Source organism: Bos mutus, chromosome 16, assembly GCF_027580195.1.
Source record: "Bos mutus isolate GX-2022 chromosome 16, NWIPB_WYAK_1.1, whole genome shotgun sequence".
In the NCBI taxonomy this organism is placed as follows: Eukaryota; Metazoa; Chordata; class Mammalia; order Artiodactyla; family Bovidae; genus Bos; species Bos mutus.
In genome coordinates, this window is record NC_091632.1 from 682,191 (window position 1) to 700,817 (window position 18,627).

Sequence of the window (18,627 nt, forward strand, 5' to 3'; positions counted from 1 at the left end):
GGAACCAGCTTGAGAAAAAGATCGGAAGACATGGAGTCTACCGTGTGTGTGTGTCTGAGAGAAGAAGAAGAATGATTTGCAGTCATGGATTTATGTGGCTACAAGCCCTCGGCAGGAAATAGACCCCTGCTGTCCAAAAAGCAGGGGAGTTTCTGACACTTCCACCTCTGCCTCTCTCTCTCTCTGTGCCCATGAACAGGGAGGCAATGGGGTCACCCTGCCCCAGACCTCTGTCCCCAGGGCCTGCCACCTCCACTCCATCATCACGCCTCCTGCTCCTCCTAACGAGGCTCGGATTAGAGTGGCTCTCCAGGGCTGAGCTGCCTGGAACAACAGCAGGACGGTTAGACGGTTCCCACACAGATCACACACACACATACCACGGGCCCTCACACACACACACACACCAAGGACCCTCACAGACACACACACACACCATGGACCCTCACACACACACACACATACACACCATGGGCCCTCATAGACACGCACACACACACACATACCATGGGCCCTCACACACACACACACACACACACACACACCATGGGCCCTCACAGACACGCACACACACACACACATACCATGGGCCCTCACACACACACACACACACACACACACCATGGGCCCTCACAGACACGCACACACACACACACATACCATGGGCCCTCACACACACACACACCATGGACCCTCACACACACACCATGGACCCTCACACACACACACACACACACACACACACCATGGACCCTCTCTCTCACACACAGACCCCCCACGGGCCCTCACACACACGCACGCACACACACCCCGTGGACCCTCACACACACACACACACACCATGGACCCTCCCTGCAATCCATGGTAACCAGACAGCGTGTTGGGTGTGTTTGTGAAGCCAAGAGTAGAAGGGGTTGAGGATCTAGAACCTGAAGCCTGAATCAGAAGCGGCTCAGCGGGGGCCAGAGGAGCACGGAACTGGCGCATGCGCGGCGGGACCAGAAGCAGCCGAGAGCGAGAGCGGGCGCGGGGCTTGCAGGGGCCACAGGACACAGCCGTAGACCCGAGAGCAGGAGAGCTGGGGGTGCAGCCCAGGGGAGCGGGGGCAGACTGCAGGGGAGATGAAGGAGCAGTCACACCACTTTCTTCTCAGGGAACAAGCGGTACGGCGGTGGAGGGGTGACGCCCGGCTGACTGGAGTGGGCCGGGGGATCTGAACGCGGAGCCTCGGCTGTGGAGAAGGTTGAGGACCGCCCACCGCATGCACCGTCGACTTCCTGGGCACCTCCCTGGCTCCAGGGCCATCTCTCCACCAGCAGAGCCTTCTGTGTCTCTCCTCGTGCGGGGGTCTGCCGGGGGATCAGGAACAGGTTTTGCTCTGGAGACAATGGTCCTGGGCTGGGAAAGCCCCTCCATTCCAGCTGGTGCCCAGGAACACTGCAAGCCAGGCTCTGGCCCTTGGGCCAGGCTATTAGCTCTGCCCCTTCAGGTATGTGCCAGGGCAGAGATGAGTTCTGCCAGGGCCATCTGTTCTGAGGGCACAGGGACGCATGGCCTCAGGACTTCTAGGGTGAAGCAAAGCAGGCAGCTGCTGCTGCTGCTGCTGCTAAGTCGCTTCAGTCGTGTCCGACTCTGCGACCCCATAGACCGCAGCCCACCAGTCTCCTCTGTCCCTGGGATTCTCCAGGCAAGAATACTGGAGTGGGTTCCCATTTCCTTCTCCAAAAGAAGGCAGGGGTCATATGAATTAAGGATTTAGGACCTGACGCTGCCTCTATGTGATCTTGGGCAAGTCACCTCTTTGCTAGGCCTCTGATTCTCCACCTGTACTATAAAAGATTTGGATTAAATGATCCTAAAATTATTACTTTGCCAACAAAGGTCCGTCTAGTCAAGGCTATGGTTTTTCCAGTGGTCATGTATGGATGTGAGAGTTGGACTGTGAAGAAAGCTGAGTGCTGAAGAATTGATGCTTTTGAACTGTGGTGTTGGAGAAGACTCTTGAGAGTCCCATGGACTGCAAGGAGATCCAACCAGTCCATCCTAAAGGAGATCAATCCTGGGTATTCATTGGAAGGACTGATGCTGAAGCTGAAACTCCAATATTTTGGCCACCTCATGTGAAGAGTTGACTCATTGGAAAAGACTCTGATGCTGGGAGGGATTGGGGGCAGAAGGAGAAGGGGACAACAGAGGATGAGATGGCTGGATGGCATCACTGACTCAATGGACATGGGTTTGAGTGTACTCTGGGAGTTGGTGATGGACAGGGAGGCCTGGCGTGCTGTGATTCATGGGGTCACAAAGAGTCGGGCATGACAGAGTGACTGAACTGAACTGAACTGAACTGAATGATTAATTAATGATCCTGAGACCCATGCAGCTGGGATTTAGTACGTGGTTAGTGGGAGGAAGCAGAGAGGAGGAGCATCATCTAAGAACCTGGGCAAACCATGTATACAGGCCGGCAGAATCAGGAGGAGGGTGTCTGAGCTCCTTCCCACTGCCTTCAGCAGGGACTTGCCAAAAGCACCAGGGAAAGAAGAGTCTCTCCCAAGAAGTGCGTCTTTGGTAAGGACCCCGGAGCGGGGAGATTCTCCTCAGACACCTGAGGACCCCACACGATGCTTTCTGGTGTTTATGATCAGGAAATGCTTTTCTAGGGCCCATTCGTGTAGGTCCGGAGAGTTTCCTGTATCTTCCTCTCCATCATTGTCAGAGAGCTTGAAGCTGGCTTTCAAATTCTACCGCATCCCCTGTTCATCTCCTCTTTGAATGTCTCTCCCTGTGGTGATTTTTGTGTACTTATAGTCCCATATTAGAGGTCCAGGTGGCAGGTAGTGGCGCTGGTCAGAGTACCTCAGGTGAGCCTCTTTATATCTTTGGATTCCATCTCTGAAACCAAAGCCGCGTCACTCTCAGGCTGAAGAAAGCTGGAAAGGCGAGCTCCGTCCCTCCACAAAGCCCCACGGCTGCCTTCTCTTCTTGGAGAGTGCAGGATCTGAGGGGTGGGTGTCCCGTGCAGGGGTGGTAGCCACCTGCCCCCTCAAAGAAAGTGGGCCAGAAAAAGAGACAGACAGCAGACAGAGAGAGGAAAGGATGAGGTGGAGGTGGGAGGGGTCCGTGTGGGGCTGGGAGGGGAGGGCTGGGGGGAGGGAGAGAGAGAGTCTTTCCAACCAAGCAGAGGGGTGACGTGAGGGACCTGCTGAGGAAAGGGGAGAAGAAACGGCTGGACCTCAGGAAAGAGAGAAGTCATTGGCTTGACTCGCTCCCCGCCCTCCCCAGGCAACCTTCTACCCAGGCCCCTCAGAGGGTCATAACTTCCCCGTCAGAGTTCCCGCCTCTCTGGAAGCTGTGAGGCTCCATTTGGAACCCAGAGTCTACAGGGTAAGGTTGTGGGCTTTGAGGTGTTAGGCCTATTGGTGCGCAAGGGAGGGTGAGTGTGGGCGGAGGGGAGCACCGGGCACAGTGGGGTGGGGTGTTGGCGTTGAGGTTGGAGGGCGGCAGTAACTCGTCTTAGGGCTTTCTTCTTCAAGATTTTTTTGATTATATAATTTGGTTTGGAGTAAGGTGTCGGAGGTAAGTGGAAGAGACAGCTCTTGCTATGGATGGGGGCTTACCCCCTTGCCCAGCAAAAATTAAGAAAGAGGGAAAGTGCTCGCTTTAGCAACACATATATATATGCGCTACACACACACACACACACACACACACTGTATCAATGTAATTATGACTGGTTCGAGTTGTATGGCAGAAACCAACACAACATTGTAAAGCAATTATCATCCGATTACAAAATGAAAAAATAAAATTGGGATGATACAGAAGATTAGCATGGTCCCTGCACAAGGATAACATGCAAATTCATGAAGCATTCCATATTTTTTATAACTGAATCACTTTGCTATACAGCAGAGATTGGCCCATCACTGTAAATCAACTATACTTCAATTTTAAAAATTGAAGAAAAAAAGAGTCTCCTAGAGACTCGCGCAGCTGACTTTGGGGAAAGATGCGTTATCAGAAATACACCAGGCGCCTCACACCCACACGACACACATTCCCTGACCCCTCTGTGCATATGTGGATGAACATGCGTGAACATTTGAACTCATCTGTACAGAGATACCTACGGAACTTTCTGGGTGTGTACAACCATACACAAAAGAGTTCTTTTGTTTCTGTAATCTTTTGTTTCTAAAAAGCTGCGTTCATAAATACATTTTAAAACTAACATTCTTTTCTGTAATCACTTCTAACCGGAATCAATTTTTAAGCCTATGTTCCCTAAATGGATCAGGCATTCCTGGAACTAGGCTTGCCCTATTTATTTCTGTGCCCCCAGAGACAAATCCAGGGCCTGGGACTATTAAGATAGCTCATACATGTTTGTCAGGCAAAGGCAAGAATGAATGAATGATCTTCTTAAAAACCACAGGTTTCCTTAATGGTGAAGTTTCTCTAAATCTAGTGTAGTGGCTTATAGTTGTACTCTGAATGGGTGACTGTATAAGAGAGCACATCTGTGTATGCCTAGTTAGTAGGGAGTGATGTAGACAGGGGGACACGCATGAGTGTGTGTGTTGAGATGAGTAAATGAGATTTTGCCAGGTGCCTGCACATTCCTGCGCACGTGAATGAGTATCAGTGTGTGGACGAGACTAAAGTGGGGCCGACAGGAGACGTCCCCTGAGATGTAGCCCCAGCGTGGAGGGAGCCTGCACTCACACTGAAGACACTATGTGTGACGAACAGCTTCAGGGTCTGCGAGCATAGGGGTGGAAGTCGGATGAGTCTGTGAGCTCTTCCCCCAGGACTGGACACCTTAGTGATTCGGCTCCATTCTCATTCCACTCCCACCTGCCAGGACCCCCATGAAGCTCCTGGCCTTACTGAGCCTTCTGATCCTGATGCTGCAGGAAGCAAGGACAGCATCTCTCTCAAAGGAGGAGAGGGAAGGCGATCCTTATGCCATTCTGCATCTGGGGGACTATGTCCTGAGCCTGGACAACTATGATGAGGTCATCGATCCAAGCAACTATGATGAGCTCACAGACTACGGGGACCAGCTCCCCCAGGTGAGGCCATGCAGCAGACTCACTGCGTTCCCTGAAAGAAACTGGGAACCAGAGGCCTGGTCCCTCTCTACCTCGTAATCAGCTGTCTCAAGCCTCCCTCTTTCTCTGGGAAGTGAAATTCTTGTTCCTCCACAGGAAACTGTCACATAATGCTAAGAAAGAAGACACAAAACTTCAAATTTGTAGCAACAATTGTGAGCCTTCCCTTAGAAGTCACACATCCCTCCCTCCCTCGGCCTTCAAGTGAGACCACAAAATATATCTCACTGGAACATCAGCAGTGTCCTCACATTCTCCTAGCAAAAAGGAGTGCCACAGCCTGTCCTAGACTGCCTTCAGTTCAGAAGTCCATTCCTCAGCCCTGCCTCCCTGCACAGGGGCTGACGTGAAGACTACGCTCTTTTGCTGTGTGAGCCTGATCCCCAGGCAAGGGAAGGTCCCCGGTCAGGGGGTCTGGAGATTGATCCTAGCTCTCCCACCAGCTTGGCTGCCTGCGGCCCCTGAGCTCAGGCCCTCCCTGTCTGGACCTCCATTTCCGCCTCCATAACGTGATGAGAGACCAGACGCTCAGAAAGTCCTTGCCTGTCACACTTTCTGCCCACCCTCCACCATTCTCCACAGGGACTGTCTGTAAGCTTGGAATTGGTTGCTGACGTTCCCAGACTACAAAGTTCCTCTCAGGCAAAAACTGACTTACTGTGTGCTGTGTCTCCAGGTTAAAGGGACCAGCCTGGCTTCTCTCACCAGGACACGTTTTACTCAGAGCACAGAAGCTGCAAGGACGCTCCCTTCAAACCCCACCACGGCCAGGCCTCCGGCACTAGGGCTGCTGGCTGCCCCGGCCAACCACGGTAAGTTCACAGGCACGGTCTCAGTAGCCACGGGTCACAGCCTGGGTAGCCACGACCGAGCACCAGGGATGCCAAAGAGGAGTGTCGTCAGGGGTGGAGAGCAGAGGGTCAGGGAGAGAAGGGCAAACAGCTGCGGGGCTCGGGGCGGGGGGGAGCGTGGGGTGGAGAGCAGAGGGTCAGGGAGAGAAGGGCAAACAGCTGCGGGGGTCGGGGGGGGGGTGGGGGGAGCGTGGGAAACAAAGGGAGAGGCTGACTGTTCCTGATGCTTCTGCCTGAATGCACAACCTGGATGGAAGGCAAAGAAAGCAAGAACTCCTCTGTGCCTAGCAAAGCCACCTGCCTTAATTAATGGCATCGCTGGGGGAGCAGGTTGAGTGGTAATTAGATTAGAGACAATTTAAAACCTGTACAGAAGAATAAATAACTTTGTGGCTGTCATTTGGCATGGGGGCAAATGAAGAATTTATTTTGCTTTTCAACTTGAATTCCTTCCCTAGTATCTTCTCCCCTACTCCCTGAGGCCCTCCTGGAGACTCAGATGCTGGCATATCCATCAGTAGGGGGTTGGCACTCTGCTGCGGGTCAGAACTGAGGCACAGGAGGATGCAGTTAATTCCGGAATTGCTTGTTCTCAGCTCCTATTCTTCTCTGGAGATGTTTGCCTTGAGTGGGTACAGGGTAATGAGGCATCATTAGAGAAAACACTTTAGGCAGGAATCTATGACCTCCCAGGTTTAAAGGGCCTCAGCTTGACCTGCCATCCAAGGCCTGGGGATAAGTACACTGTCAACTCATGGCTGGTGAGGAAAAGCTGTCTCTTAATCTTGAGTCCTTGCCACTACCAACAGAGTTCCTCCTTGAGCTGGACTAGCAGTGGTCTTTAGCAAACTCTGTCCTTTCTAAGCGGAGAAGGCGATGGCACCCCACTCCAGTACTCTTGCCTGGAAAATCCCAGGCAAAACCCTGGTAGGCTGCAGTCCATGAGGTCGCTAAGAGTCAGACACGACTGAGCGACTTCCCTTTCACTTTTTGCTTTCATGCGTTGGAGAAGGAAATGGCAACCCACTCCAGTGTTCTTGCCTGGAGAATCCCAGGGACGGGGGAGCCTGGTGGGCTGCCATCTATGGGGTCTCACAGAGTTGGACACGACTAAAGCGACTTAGCAGCAGCAGCAGCAGCAGTCCTTTCTAACAGCAAGAGATAGAGACTGTCTACAGTATTCAATAAAACCATCCCAACTCGTTAAAGCCAGTCTGAGCTCAGTGGCCTGGCCTAAGTCTCATGACCACTGGTCATAGACTGAGAAGAGGGGAGGGATGTTTCCCAACAGCAAACTGAGATGCTGATATCATAAGAACGGGAAATGAATCCTAGACAGTTAGTGTCCACTCCACCTTGACTCTATTATGGTTTTTGGAGCCACCTAAAACCTAATTCCTCTCCCACAAGGCAAGTAGCAGAGCCTTTGGCCATTGCACTGGCTTTGTATCATCTGCAGTGCACTTGGGGGCCAGTGAGAAGCCCCATGGAAAGGAGACGAACACATCCACCTCTGTGGCTGCACCTAAATGTCCTAGAAATACCCACATAGGCCCGGGTAAATCTACACAGGACCAGGGTCTGATGAGGGCACTAAGGGCTTGGATCATAACGGTAATAATTGAGGGAGGCTCTGCTTCTCGAAGTCAATGGCTGAGTGCCAGACCGGGGCAGCCAGCAGCACTTCCGGGGGCACTGTGACAGTCGGTCTGGGTGGCAGCCCGAGGGACACGGGGGACCTCAGCTCAGACACTCCTTGGCCAGGGCCTTTGGTCCCAGAGGCTGACGGAGTCTCACGGGGTGTGTGTGTGTGTGTGTGTCTCCCACGGGTCCCAGAAACTGAGGGAGTCTCATGGGCGTGTGTGTGTGTGTGTGTGTGTGTCTCTCACTGGTCCCAGAGGCTGAGGGGGTCTCACGAGGGTGTGGGGGGGTCTCCCTTTGTTCTCTCCTCCACCTGGACCAGGCCTGCCGACCTGTCTGATCTGCGTGTGCCTCGGTTCCTCTGTGTACTGTGACGACGCGGACCTGGAGACCATCCCTCCTCTTCCCCAGACGACTGCCTACTTATACGCTCGGTTCAACCGCATCAGCCATATTCGGGCTGGAGACTTCAAAGGGCTGAGTATGTATATATGTATATGTGAGTATGTGTATGTATATGTGAGTATGTGTATATGTATATGTGAGTATGTGTATGTATATGTGAGTATGTGTATGTATATGTGAGTATGTGTATATGTATATGTGAGTATGTGTATGTATATGTGAGTATGTGTATGTATATGTGAGTATGTGTATATGTATATGTGAGTATGTGTATGTATATGTGAGTATGTGTATGTATATGTGAGTATGTGTATATGTATATGTGAGTATGTGTATGTATATGTGAGTATGTGTATGTATATGTGAGTATGTGTATGTATATGTGAGTATGTATATATGTATATGTGAGTATGCATATATGTATATGTGAGTATGTATATATGTATATATATGTGTATGTATATATGTATATGTGAGTATGTGTATGTATATGTGAGTATGTATATATGTATATGTGAGTATGTGTATGTATATGTGAGTATGTGTATGTATATGTGAGTATGTGTGTGTATATGTGAGTATGTGTGTGTATATGTGAGTATGTATATATGTATATGTGAGTACGTGTATGTATATGTGAGTACGTGTATGTATATGTGAGTATGTGTATGTATATGTGAGTATGTATATATGTATATGTGAGTATGTATATATGTATATGTGAGTATGTGTATGTATATGTGAGTATGTGTATGTATATGTGAGTATGTATATATGTATATGTGAGTATGTATATATGTATATGTGAGTATGTGTATGTATATGTGAGTATGTATATATGTATATGTGAGTATGTGTATGTATATGTGAGTATGTGTATGTATATGTGAGTATGTGTATATATGTATATGTGTATGTATATGTGAGTACGTGTATGTATATGTGAGTACGTGTATGTTTATGTGAGTACGTGTATGTATATGTGAGTATGTGTATGTATATGTGAGTATGTATATATGTATATGTGAGTATGTGTATGTATATGTGAGTATGTCCTGGCAAAGAAAAGAGTGGGTGGGCAGAGGGAACCCCTCGGTTCATCCCCTTGCCACTCAGCCACACTGAGCAGTCATTAGCATGCCCCACCTGTGTCGGCCCTTTCAGTCTCTCCAGCCTGGAAATTAGTCTAATTCCTGGCCTTGAAGGTTTTTCTATGGCAGAAGTGACCTGCTCTTGTTTTTGCTCCACAAAGCTATAGGAAGCTGGGGAGGAGAAGCTATGAGCAAGCCTGTTTTCAGGCTGTCCTAGCAGCTGTAGCTCTCTGCCCTCCTGGCCTCTGAACAAAACCATGCTAAAGCTGGTCTATAACCCAGATTCTACCTCTCATTGCTGACAGGCTTCCCGGGCCTCAGAGTTTTTTGGGTTCTTTTGTTAGTTTGTGTAAACTAACAGGTAGAATGGATCCAGAAATTCCTGTACCTGTTGGGTCTTACCCTCAAAGCCTTCTTCCAAGCCCATCCACACAGGGCAGAACACTCCAGGGAAAGGCATCACGGAACCTGAGGACTTTCCCAGTTTTACCAAGTTCTTCCTTCTGGTTTGACCCTGGTGCATGTGGAGTGCTGGCTCGCCTTCCCTGTGCTGAGACAGGAGAAGGGCGCGGGCAGCTCCAGCAGGAGCAAGGGGAGATGGTGTGTCCCTGTGTTCTGCTCTGCACCTCTTAGCAAAACTGAAGAGGATTGACCTCTCTGGCAATTCCATCTCCTCCATCGATGACAAGGCCCTTCGCCTGCTGCCTGCTCTGCGGGATCTGATCCTCCCTGAGAACAAGCTCGTGGCACTGCCCGCACTGCCCACCAGCATCGAGGTCCTGGACGTCCGCATGAATCGGCTCCAGAGCTCAGGGATACAGCCTGAAGCCTTCAGGGTGAGCCAAGGCCTGGCATCCCTGTCTGCTGCACGCCACCAGGGCCCACAGCCACACACACATGCACCTGGCCCTCGTGGAATGTCTCTGTCCCAACCCTGCTCTGGGGCATGAAAGTCAAATGTCATTTTCTTTTTTTTTTATCTTTTGCTTTTATTTGCATTTATTTTTTGTGGCCTTTATTCCCAGGCCATCAGTTTTTGTTTCTTCTGTTTCTTCTGAAAGGATATCTTTTTCTTCTGTGCAGACGTCCTCTTCTGGTTTAGGAACAATCTGTTCTTTTTCAGTAAGGGTCATCTCAACGTGGCAGGGGGAGCTCATGTCTGTGTTGATCCAAGTCCCGAGCTGCATCTTCGGGGCTTTGTTCACATGAGAAGCTGAGTGGCCAGAGATCTAAGTCTTTCAGTACAGCATTACTCTCTGCATTTCTGAGCATGTGCAGTAAAAATTCAGCACTCTTTGGGCCACGGACCCTGCATCCAGCCCCTTCGGCCTGGGCACACCTGCCACTGTAACAGTGGAATGGCGGTGCATATTGCTTCTGTAAAGTGACATCTTTCAGATACTTGGTGGCCTTCAGATATGCATACCCTGAATGACGTGGGCAGTTTCACAAAAGTTCTTAACGTGAACAAGAAGATTTAAACCTCTTGATTTCCGGGTCAAGTGGATAGAGAACGGTTTTTAGAGCTCCCCTCAGGCCACTCACCAGAAAAGCCAAGCCGCATTTTCTTCATCTAAGCCACCAGCAACTCCCCCTCTCCCTCTTGGGGCACCTGGCCTCTCGGGTTCCTTCTCTGCAACTGCTCACTCACCTCCCTGGGCACCAGTGTTTCCCACACACTCACCTTCTGCTCCCCAGAAACTTGGACTAACATGTGACTTGACTTGGAGTTGTACTGATTCCTGCTCTCACTCTGCACATCTTTTTGTTTTCAGAACCCACCACTAACTGACCAAGCTTTGTCCTTCTAGGAGCAATTTCTCAAGAGAGACAATCTGGTTGGTCCCTGGCTGGCCAGTTTCAATGGGAAGGGCTAAACGCATGCACGGATACAGCCCCCTGGGCTGCCCACTCAGCGGTCCAGGGAGCCCTGGGGGCAGTCCCAGTGGGGGAACGGAGAGAGCTGTGAGTGAGACTGACACCCCGGCTGTCACACTCACATGCACAATCTTCTCCATCGTGCCTGCGGCTCTCCTTATGCTGGTCCGAGTATCTCCCATCCGAGCTCTCCATATTTGGTCCAGTTTTAGCATCTGGAGACTTTTTTTCTTTTCTGGAGACTTTTCACTTGGGAAAGTCCCTTCTGATAGCAGGGATGTTGAAGCTGGGCCCGAATGTCCTGCCGGCCTATTTCCCAGCCATCCCTGCCCCTTGCTTGCTCCTCCCAGAGTCCCCCCGATACTGCTGAGCTCCTTCATGAACTTCAGCTGCAGCAGCTGTTCCTTTTGCATCTGGCGGGAGGGGATGAACCGTCCCTGAAGCACCCAGCTCAGAATCCGGCACCTGGCTGAGGCCCAGGAGACGGGCCCAGGAGTGGAGGAGTGGGGTCACATCAGTGCCCCTCACTTCTTGGGCCCCACAGAGCCCACCAGCCTCCCGTGTCCTTTGCCCCCTCCCCAGGCACTGGAGAAGCTGCAGTTCCTCTACCTGGCGGATAACCTGCTGGACGCTATCCCCCCGTCCCTGCCCCTGAGCCTGCGCTCACTGCACCTGCAGGTGAGTGGCTTCCCCGAGAACAGGGGTCTTGGACAGCACAGAAGGTGGAGGTCAGACTGCAGGGAGCCCCCTTCAGCAGTGGTGGGTCTCCGTCACTGAGAGCTCGGCGAGCAGAGTTGGCGCGTCTCACTCAGACCACTGTCTACAGCCTCCATCTCATTCCTTCCCCTTCCTGCCCTTTAAAACACTTCCCCTCCGCGTTCTGACCCACCTCACCCAGTGCTCACTCCTGCCCCCCTCCCCTCGCCCTCTGCCCCCCCCACCTCCGTGCCCCCTCTCTCCGTCCTCAGTGGGTCCCCGGCCTCCTTCCTTGTTTGTGGCCCCGGCCTTCTGGGCCTCGGTGTCTCCAGCTGCAGAGGGGAGGTGAGCTGGTGAGGCAAGGCCTGAGGGCAGAGGAGCAACACAGCGCTCGGTGTGTTCTCTCCAGAATAACATGATAGAGACCATGCAGAGGGACGCCTTCTGCGACACCGAGGAGCACAGACACACCAGGAGGCCGCTGGAAGACATCCGCCTGGACGGCAACCCCATCAACCTGAGCCTCTTCCCCAGCGCGTATTTCTGCCTGCCTCGGCTCCCCACGGGCCGCTTTGTCTAAGTCTGCCCGCCCCCTAAACAGCGACCTTTCATCCGGGCGTTAGTCAGCCTCAAGATCCAGTGGCAGAAACCCACTGCTCCCCCTGCCTCAACACACACACACACAGGCACACACGCGCACACACACATGCACACGCACGTGCACACGTGTGCACACACATGCACGCACGCACAGACAAGCACACACGTGCACACACACATGCACACGCACATGGTGCGCACACATGCATACACACATGCAGACATGTGCACACACGTGCACGCACGCACGTACACACATGCAGATGCGTGCACACGTGCATACACCCACGCACACATGCACACGCACATGTGCGCATACACACACACACTGAAATGTCCTCCAGGAGCCAGATTTACATTTCTCCATCCTCCTTCCTTAACACCTTATGGCTCCTGATCAAAGAATAGAGATGTCTGCAGCAGAGCTCTTTCCCATATTCCCGATTCCTCCTACCCACACAGAAGGCCAGGAGAATAATGTAAGAGGCAGAAGAGGGACGGAAAGAGAAGAGGAAGGGGAACAAGCAGTCGTGTCCTGGAGCTAGTTCTTACTACTAGGCTTGCAAGAACTGATCATTAAATTTTCCAGAATTTTTCAAGCCAGTTGTTAAATGCAGTCATTATTGAAAAGTAAATCATATAAGCTCACAATTAAATATTCTGTGTTGAAAACAAATGTAATAAATACTCAAACTCATCACTTCCCAATTATTTTACCATCTTTTACTATTAACCATGTTCTTGAACTTAATTATGTCTGTGGTATTTGTGCAGTGGAAATACTATATAATGACATGCTTTTAGTGACATCACACTGGTAGTTTGAAATTGGCCACGGTGGGAGTATTTATACCACAGAATTAGTAAACGCTACGTGTTAGGATTTTGTTAGAGAGAGAGCCTGTTCTTAAGCCTTTGCCAGCATCGCTGAGGATGAAAACAGCTGTTTAGCCTCCCCCTATCTCCAGGCCACCCCAATGGGGGTAGGGTGGGGTTTCTGGGGCTTTTGAAAGCTGCTTGCTTTTCCTATGCCGGGGCTTGCTGTTAGACTTGGAGGGAGCCTTTCCCAAGGATGGAGAACGGACATGTGTCTTCCTCTGGAGGCCCTTCTTGCCGCGCTTACCTACTCCTGGCTCTTCCTGGCCACGCTCTCTTCTGTGTTTAACCACCAGAGGGCAGCCTTGTGCAAAGGTAAATGAATAAAACAGCAATTACTCATCTGCAGCTTTCCTGGATTCAGGGCGGGGCCCACTGTGCTGGGAGAACAGAGAGGACAACTATGATCCAACCAACTTACTCCTGGAACTATAATGGTAGGAGGGATGGCATCTTTCTTCTCATAAGGACTTTGTGGGCAAGGGGGTTGTAATAGATGAGTGCTTGGCATCAGGTGTTGATTGGAGCATAGAAGAGGGGTGTGTGTGCTCAGTCGCTCAGTCATGTCTGACTCTTTGTGACCCCACAGACTGTAGCCCCCCAGGCTCCTCTGTCCATGGGATTTTCCAGGCAAGAATACTGGAGCGGGTTGCCATTTCCTTCTCCAGGGGATCGTCCCAACACAGGGATCAAACCCACATCTCTTGCATCTCCTGCATTGGCAGGTGGCTTCTTAACCACTGAGCCACCCGGTGAGGCAGGCAGCTCATGTATTCATTCAAGCAAGGGTTTTATTCAGCACCTACCTGCTATGTGCAGATGATACGCAGCAGACACACTCCTTTTCTTCATGGAACTTAGAGTTGAGTGTGGAAGACATGTGTTGAACAGATAATCACACAAGTAACCACACACTATTCAACTCATGATAAATACTGTAAAAGGAATATACAAAATGCTATGAGACCTTACAGAAGGGGGACACGGTTAAGGGTCCAAGAGACCCTGAAGAACCAATGTCTAAGCTGAAAGCTGAAGGACTGGGAGCCAGCCAAGCAACCACTCAGCGTCCCAGGTGATGCTCACGTCTGGATGACAGGTCCACACGGGAGGGGACCCGTGTGTCTGCCTCCTCTGCCTCTGCCTAGCACTTCTGCAAGCGCTGTGGAGGCGCAGGTCAGTGCTGTCAGCCGACCAGTCAGGGATTGTTATTCGCGTTCTTCAGATGAAGAATTTGAGAACTAGAGAAGACTCCACACACAAGTTGCAAGCTGTGAGTGGGTGGTGAGGGAGGCCCGGTTTAGTTGCTGCTGTGTCTGCTCTCTCTCTCCCTAGGGATCCAAGGATTCCAGGACCCAAGGACCTCTTCTCTCTCTCGCATCCCCCAGTCGCACCCCCTCCATATCCCGCTCTATTTGATTATGATATGGCCTTGGCATGCAGCAGCTGGAAACCACAAGATCCCTGAGTGCAAGAAACCCTGATTTGAAATAATCCAGTAAAAAGAAGCGAAGAAATTTCCCAGAAGTGGGGCTCTCCGGTACCAGAAACTGCATCATACCCTCACACCCCGAGGTTAATATGTGCTAAGAAAGGCATCTGACCCTGGTCTCACATAGCAGAAGTGGACTAAGGATTTCTGGACTCCTGGAATCTGCCAGATGTGTATTAGGAGTTTTTATGCACATCAACTCACTTTAGCCCCAAGCACCACTCTAGTTAATAGAGATGTTGATCTCCATACTGTGGATAGCGAAACAAGGTTATGGAAGGGAGGTACCCACATCCACACAGCTAATAAGTGGCAGGGCCAGGATTCAAACCTGGGGCCCTCTAAGCCCAGGGAACTGAGTCTTGTTCTCACAGCACACACAGTGCAGGCACTGCTGTCAAGGCCAGCCCAGCAGGCAGTGTCCTCCCTGAGGCTGAGCCTGCTGTGCGGGGTAGAATTTCCCCCAGGGCCTGCTGCCTCTGCAGCTGCCTCCTAACTAATCCCCTATTTTTGGCTAGGGAAATCCAAGGAACAGAAAGCATGCCCTTGTTGGCCGCCCCCCTGCAGAAATTCTAAACAATGCATCTCTGGACCCTCCTGTGACCCAGGGAGCGGGCCGGGGGGGAGAAATCCCAGCAGCTGTCACATCTTCACTGAAGGAGCTGGGGGCTCTCCTCCGGGACCTAGAGAAGCTAGGGTTGGAGCCTGTCAGGGGAAAGAGAGGGTGCCTCTTTATCCGAACTGAGGGTCTCCTGTCCTGAGGAATGGAAAGACGGGAATGAGCCACCCCTGCGGGAAAGCGAGAGCAGAGAGGAGTGGGCTGCGGGGGTCCAGTCAGGCAGGGAAGCGCCTCACCGCTGACGCCTCTGGACAGGGCTGTGCTGGTCTTAGATCCACCTCTTCCCAGAGCCTCCCTCGTGCAGGTCCTCGGTGGCAGGCAGCACCGTGCTCCACCCTGGCACACCTGGCGAGGACCCTTGCTCATGGGTGGCTCCTGGTGGCCCTCCTGCCAACCTTGAGAAAAGGGGAGCACTCCCCCCCCACAACACCCCTGTGGCCTTCAGGATGGTTCTAGCTCCAGGCAGGAGCCCTGACCAGTTCTGTGACTGTCTGGGAAGAGGCAGAGTGAAAGGGGAGTGTTTGCAGTGACCGCCCTGTCCGCCCGCCTGTCCTCAACTCCACAGCCAGCTCGGGCTGGCAAGAGATGGGTGGGGGACGGAAGGAGCCAGAGAGGGTTTCCTCACCCTGACCTTGCCTTGCTGCTTGTCTTCCCTTAAATTTCCTCCCTGAATAATAATCCCTATGCTTATGTTGTAAATTGGCACTTTGCTGATCTCTTTGACATATGGGGTTGAATTTATAGTCCCTATAACTCTGTGCAGACGGTATTATTATCTCTGCTTTACAGATAGAAAATGGAAGGCTAAGTGATTTGCTCAAGAGCCAGTTGACTTAACATGTAGGAACACAAGGGGGAGTGGGGGCGACAACCTTCACTTGGGAACTCCGCAGGACAAATGGGAATCCCAGCCCTGCCTGCTGGACCCATGGGTCAGCAGCCCCCTCCCCACTCCCCAAGAGCTCTTTGAAAAGCAGAGAGCATTTCCCAAACTGGCCAAGCGCCTGCCACCCGCAGAGCTGCCGGCCTGCACACGGATGGTGCACCGGAGGTGATGAGGAGGACTCAAGGACACACTGCACCCCGTCAAGGCCCCCACCCAGCCCAGCACCCACATGCTCCTGTGTCCCTGCTTCCAGCCCAAAGGAGGGAGGCACCGCAGGGGTGGGCCCGCCTGCTGCCCCCCCCCCACCCTGTCTGGCTCTCTCCCTCTCTCCTCCCCCGGGCCTGCCCCTCCCCGCTCCACACACTAGACACCAGCTGGTTAGGCCTCTCCCCTCTTTCAAGGTCATCTCTCTCAGCCGGACCAGCTTCCCATCCCCCAGAGCCACCATCTCACAGACTCCCTCCCGCGGCTGCTGGCAGCTTGAAGAGGGTCTGCATGTGGAGGGGGGCCGCTTCTTTCCCCACAGCTTCTGAGTCTTCCTGCTCTTCCAAGGGTGATGACGCAGCCGAGCGACCACGTCCTGCCTGTCTCACTGCTCATCCTCCCCAGCTCAGACCTGCTTCTCGTCTTCAGACCGGCCTGTTCATCCCTCCTGGGCATGGCCACATCTATGGCTGGGACACGCGTGTGCACACCCTGCAGCACACACATACAGAGCATGCTACACCTGCTCTCTCTTCCCCTCTGCATCTGGCCCCTTTCCTGCAGCCCCTGCTGTGCCCCAGGCCCTGGAGCAAACAGTGCTTAGCCTTCTGGCACCGCGGGTCCCAGCCCCATTGCCCAGAACCCTCATCTCTGGTGTGTGTCTAATACATAATTTACACACAGGAGGAAACGCCGGGAAGAACACTGGAATGAGACTCCAGAGCCCTGAGTCTGACCACCCCAAGCCCTGATGTGCTGTGTGACGTGTGGCAAGTCATGCCAGCACCATACCCTGTCTGCCTCCTGCTTGGGGCTGCTCAGCCTAGTTCCATGGCTCAAGGCATAAACAAGCCTGGTGGGTGAGGTATCTCTCCCCATCCTCATTATTTTTCTTGTCTAGGAACAAAGACCAAACTCTCCCAGGAACCTGGGACATGGACATCCGTCCTGACCCCTCATGACCCGAGAAGCAACACCTCTTGAGTTGCACCTTGCGCATGATCAGTATCCACCCACCAAAGAATAACTGGCTTGGAGTCTCAAGGGAAGTGCTTCCCTCCCCCAGAGAGGAAACTGCATCCCAGGATGCGCTCCTGGAGTGCAGGGCCTGCCAGAGGGGCAGCACCTCTCTTGGGGACCTAAGAAACTCCCACAGAGCCATGTCCTGGGAGACACGCAGGTTGGCAGGTTTGAACCCTGGAAACAAGCAATGGCAGGTGAGCTTGTGGCCTCGAGGAAAGTGCTGAGGGAAGTGGGGATTGGCGTGAGCAGAGGAGAGGTAGGACCCTGGTCATGCATAAAAATGCCAGGACAAAGGGATGCCCATAGCCCCCATGCCAGAAACACTCTGCAAAGTAGGAAGGTAGTAAGCAGTTACACAGATGGTTCAAGCTAAAGCACCCTTCAGAAGAGGGAAACAGTGTTGGCTTTAAGGATTCAAGTCTTCCAAATCATCTCTGTATAGTTGGCTTAAAGTCACCTTGCCCATATGGATTCTGGTAACGCTTTGAACAAATCCGTCTGAAAAATAGGGTCCATTTTAAAGTCAGCAGATCAGGGCATGATCTCTGCAGAGATTATGGGAGGTAGAGAAAGATGGCAATGGCACCCTGCTCCAGTACTCTTTTGCCTGGAAAATCCCATGGACATAGGAGCCTGGCAGGGCTCAGTCCATGGGATCGCTAAGAGTCGGACACACTGGGTGACTTCACTTTCACTTTCATGCATTGGAGAAGGAAATGGCAACCCACTCCAGTGTTCCTGCCTAGAGAATCCCAGGGACGGGGGAGCCTGGTAGACTGCCATCTATGGGGTCTCAAAGAGTCAGATATGACTGAAGTGACTTAGCAGAAGCAGCAGCAGCAGAGAAAGATAGGGAGAAATCCAGTCTTCCGAAGGCTTCGCAATTCCTCAGCGCTCTTCAGTCCAAGCCCCACTGTGCAGGCAGGGCTTTACCTAGTGCACGAAGGTGGCTTCCCCTGGTTCTAAGTAAGAGCCAGAGCTCCAGGCTGCCTAGACCTTGCCAGGCACCATTTGCAGGACACTGTTGCCTGGCCTCAGCCAGCCCTTGGCATTGCTTGCATGGTTACATTTGATCTCCAAAGTAGCTCTATGAAGCGGGCACTGTCTCAATTTTGTAGAACTCTGAGATGTTAAGTTCCTTGTCCAAGGTCACTCAGCAAGTAAGAGGCGACTTTGAATGGAAATTCAAACTTGGCCTGGCTGCAAAGCCCTCTAGCCCTCTTGGATTGATGCTGGGTGTCTGACATT

At 52.1% G+C, this 18,627-nt stretch overlaps 1 protein-coding gene and 1 non-coding gene across 2 annotated transcripts; both read left to right on the top strand.

Annotated features, from left to right (window-relative positions):
- Positions 1-1,275: 1,275 nt before the first annotated feature.
- On the top strand, positions 1,276-12,920 carry OPTC (opticin). Its single transcript, XM_005891885.3, has 8 exons — positions 1,276-2,571; positions 3,286-3,387; positions 4,868-5,078; positions 5,794-5,929; positions 7,932-8,090; positions 9,739-9,941; positions 11,566-11,661; positions 12,089-12,920. The coding sequence occupies exons 3-8, from the start codon at positions 4,875-4,877 to the stop codon at positions 12,257-12,259; spliced, it is 969 nt and encodes a 322-aa protein (XP_005891947.1). The 5' UTR covers positions 1,276-2,571; positions 3,286-3,387; positions 4,868-4,874; the 3' UTR covers positions 12,260-12,920.
- LOC138991331 (U6 spliceosomal RNA) lies at positions 3,784-3,886 on the top strand. Its single transcript, XR_011467352.1, has one exon. It is a non-coding gene; the product is annotated as a U6 spliceosomal RNA (small nuclear RNA).
- Positions 12,921-18,627: the final 5,707 nt, after the last annotated feature.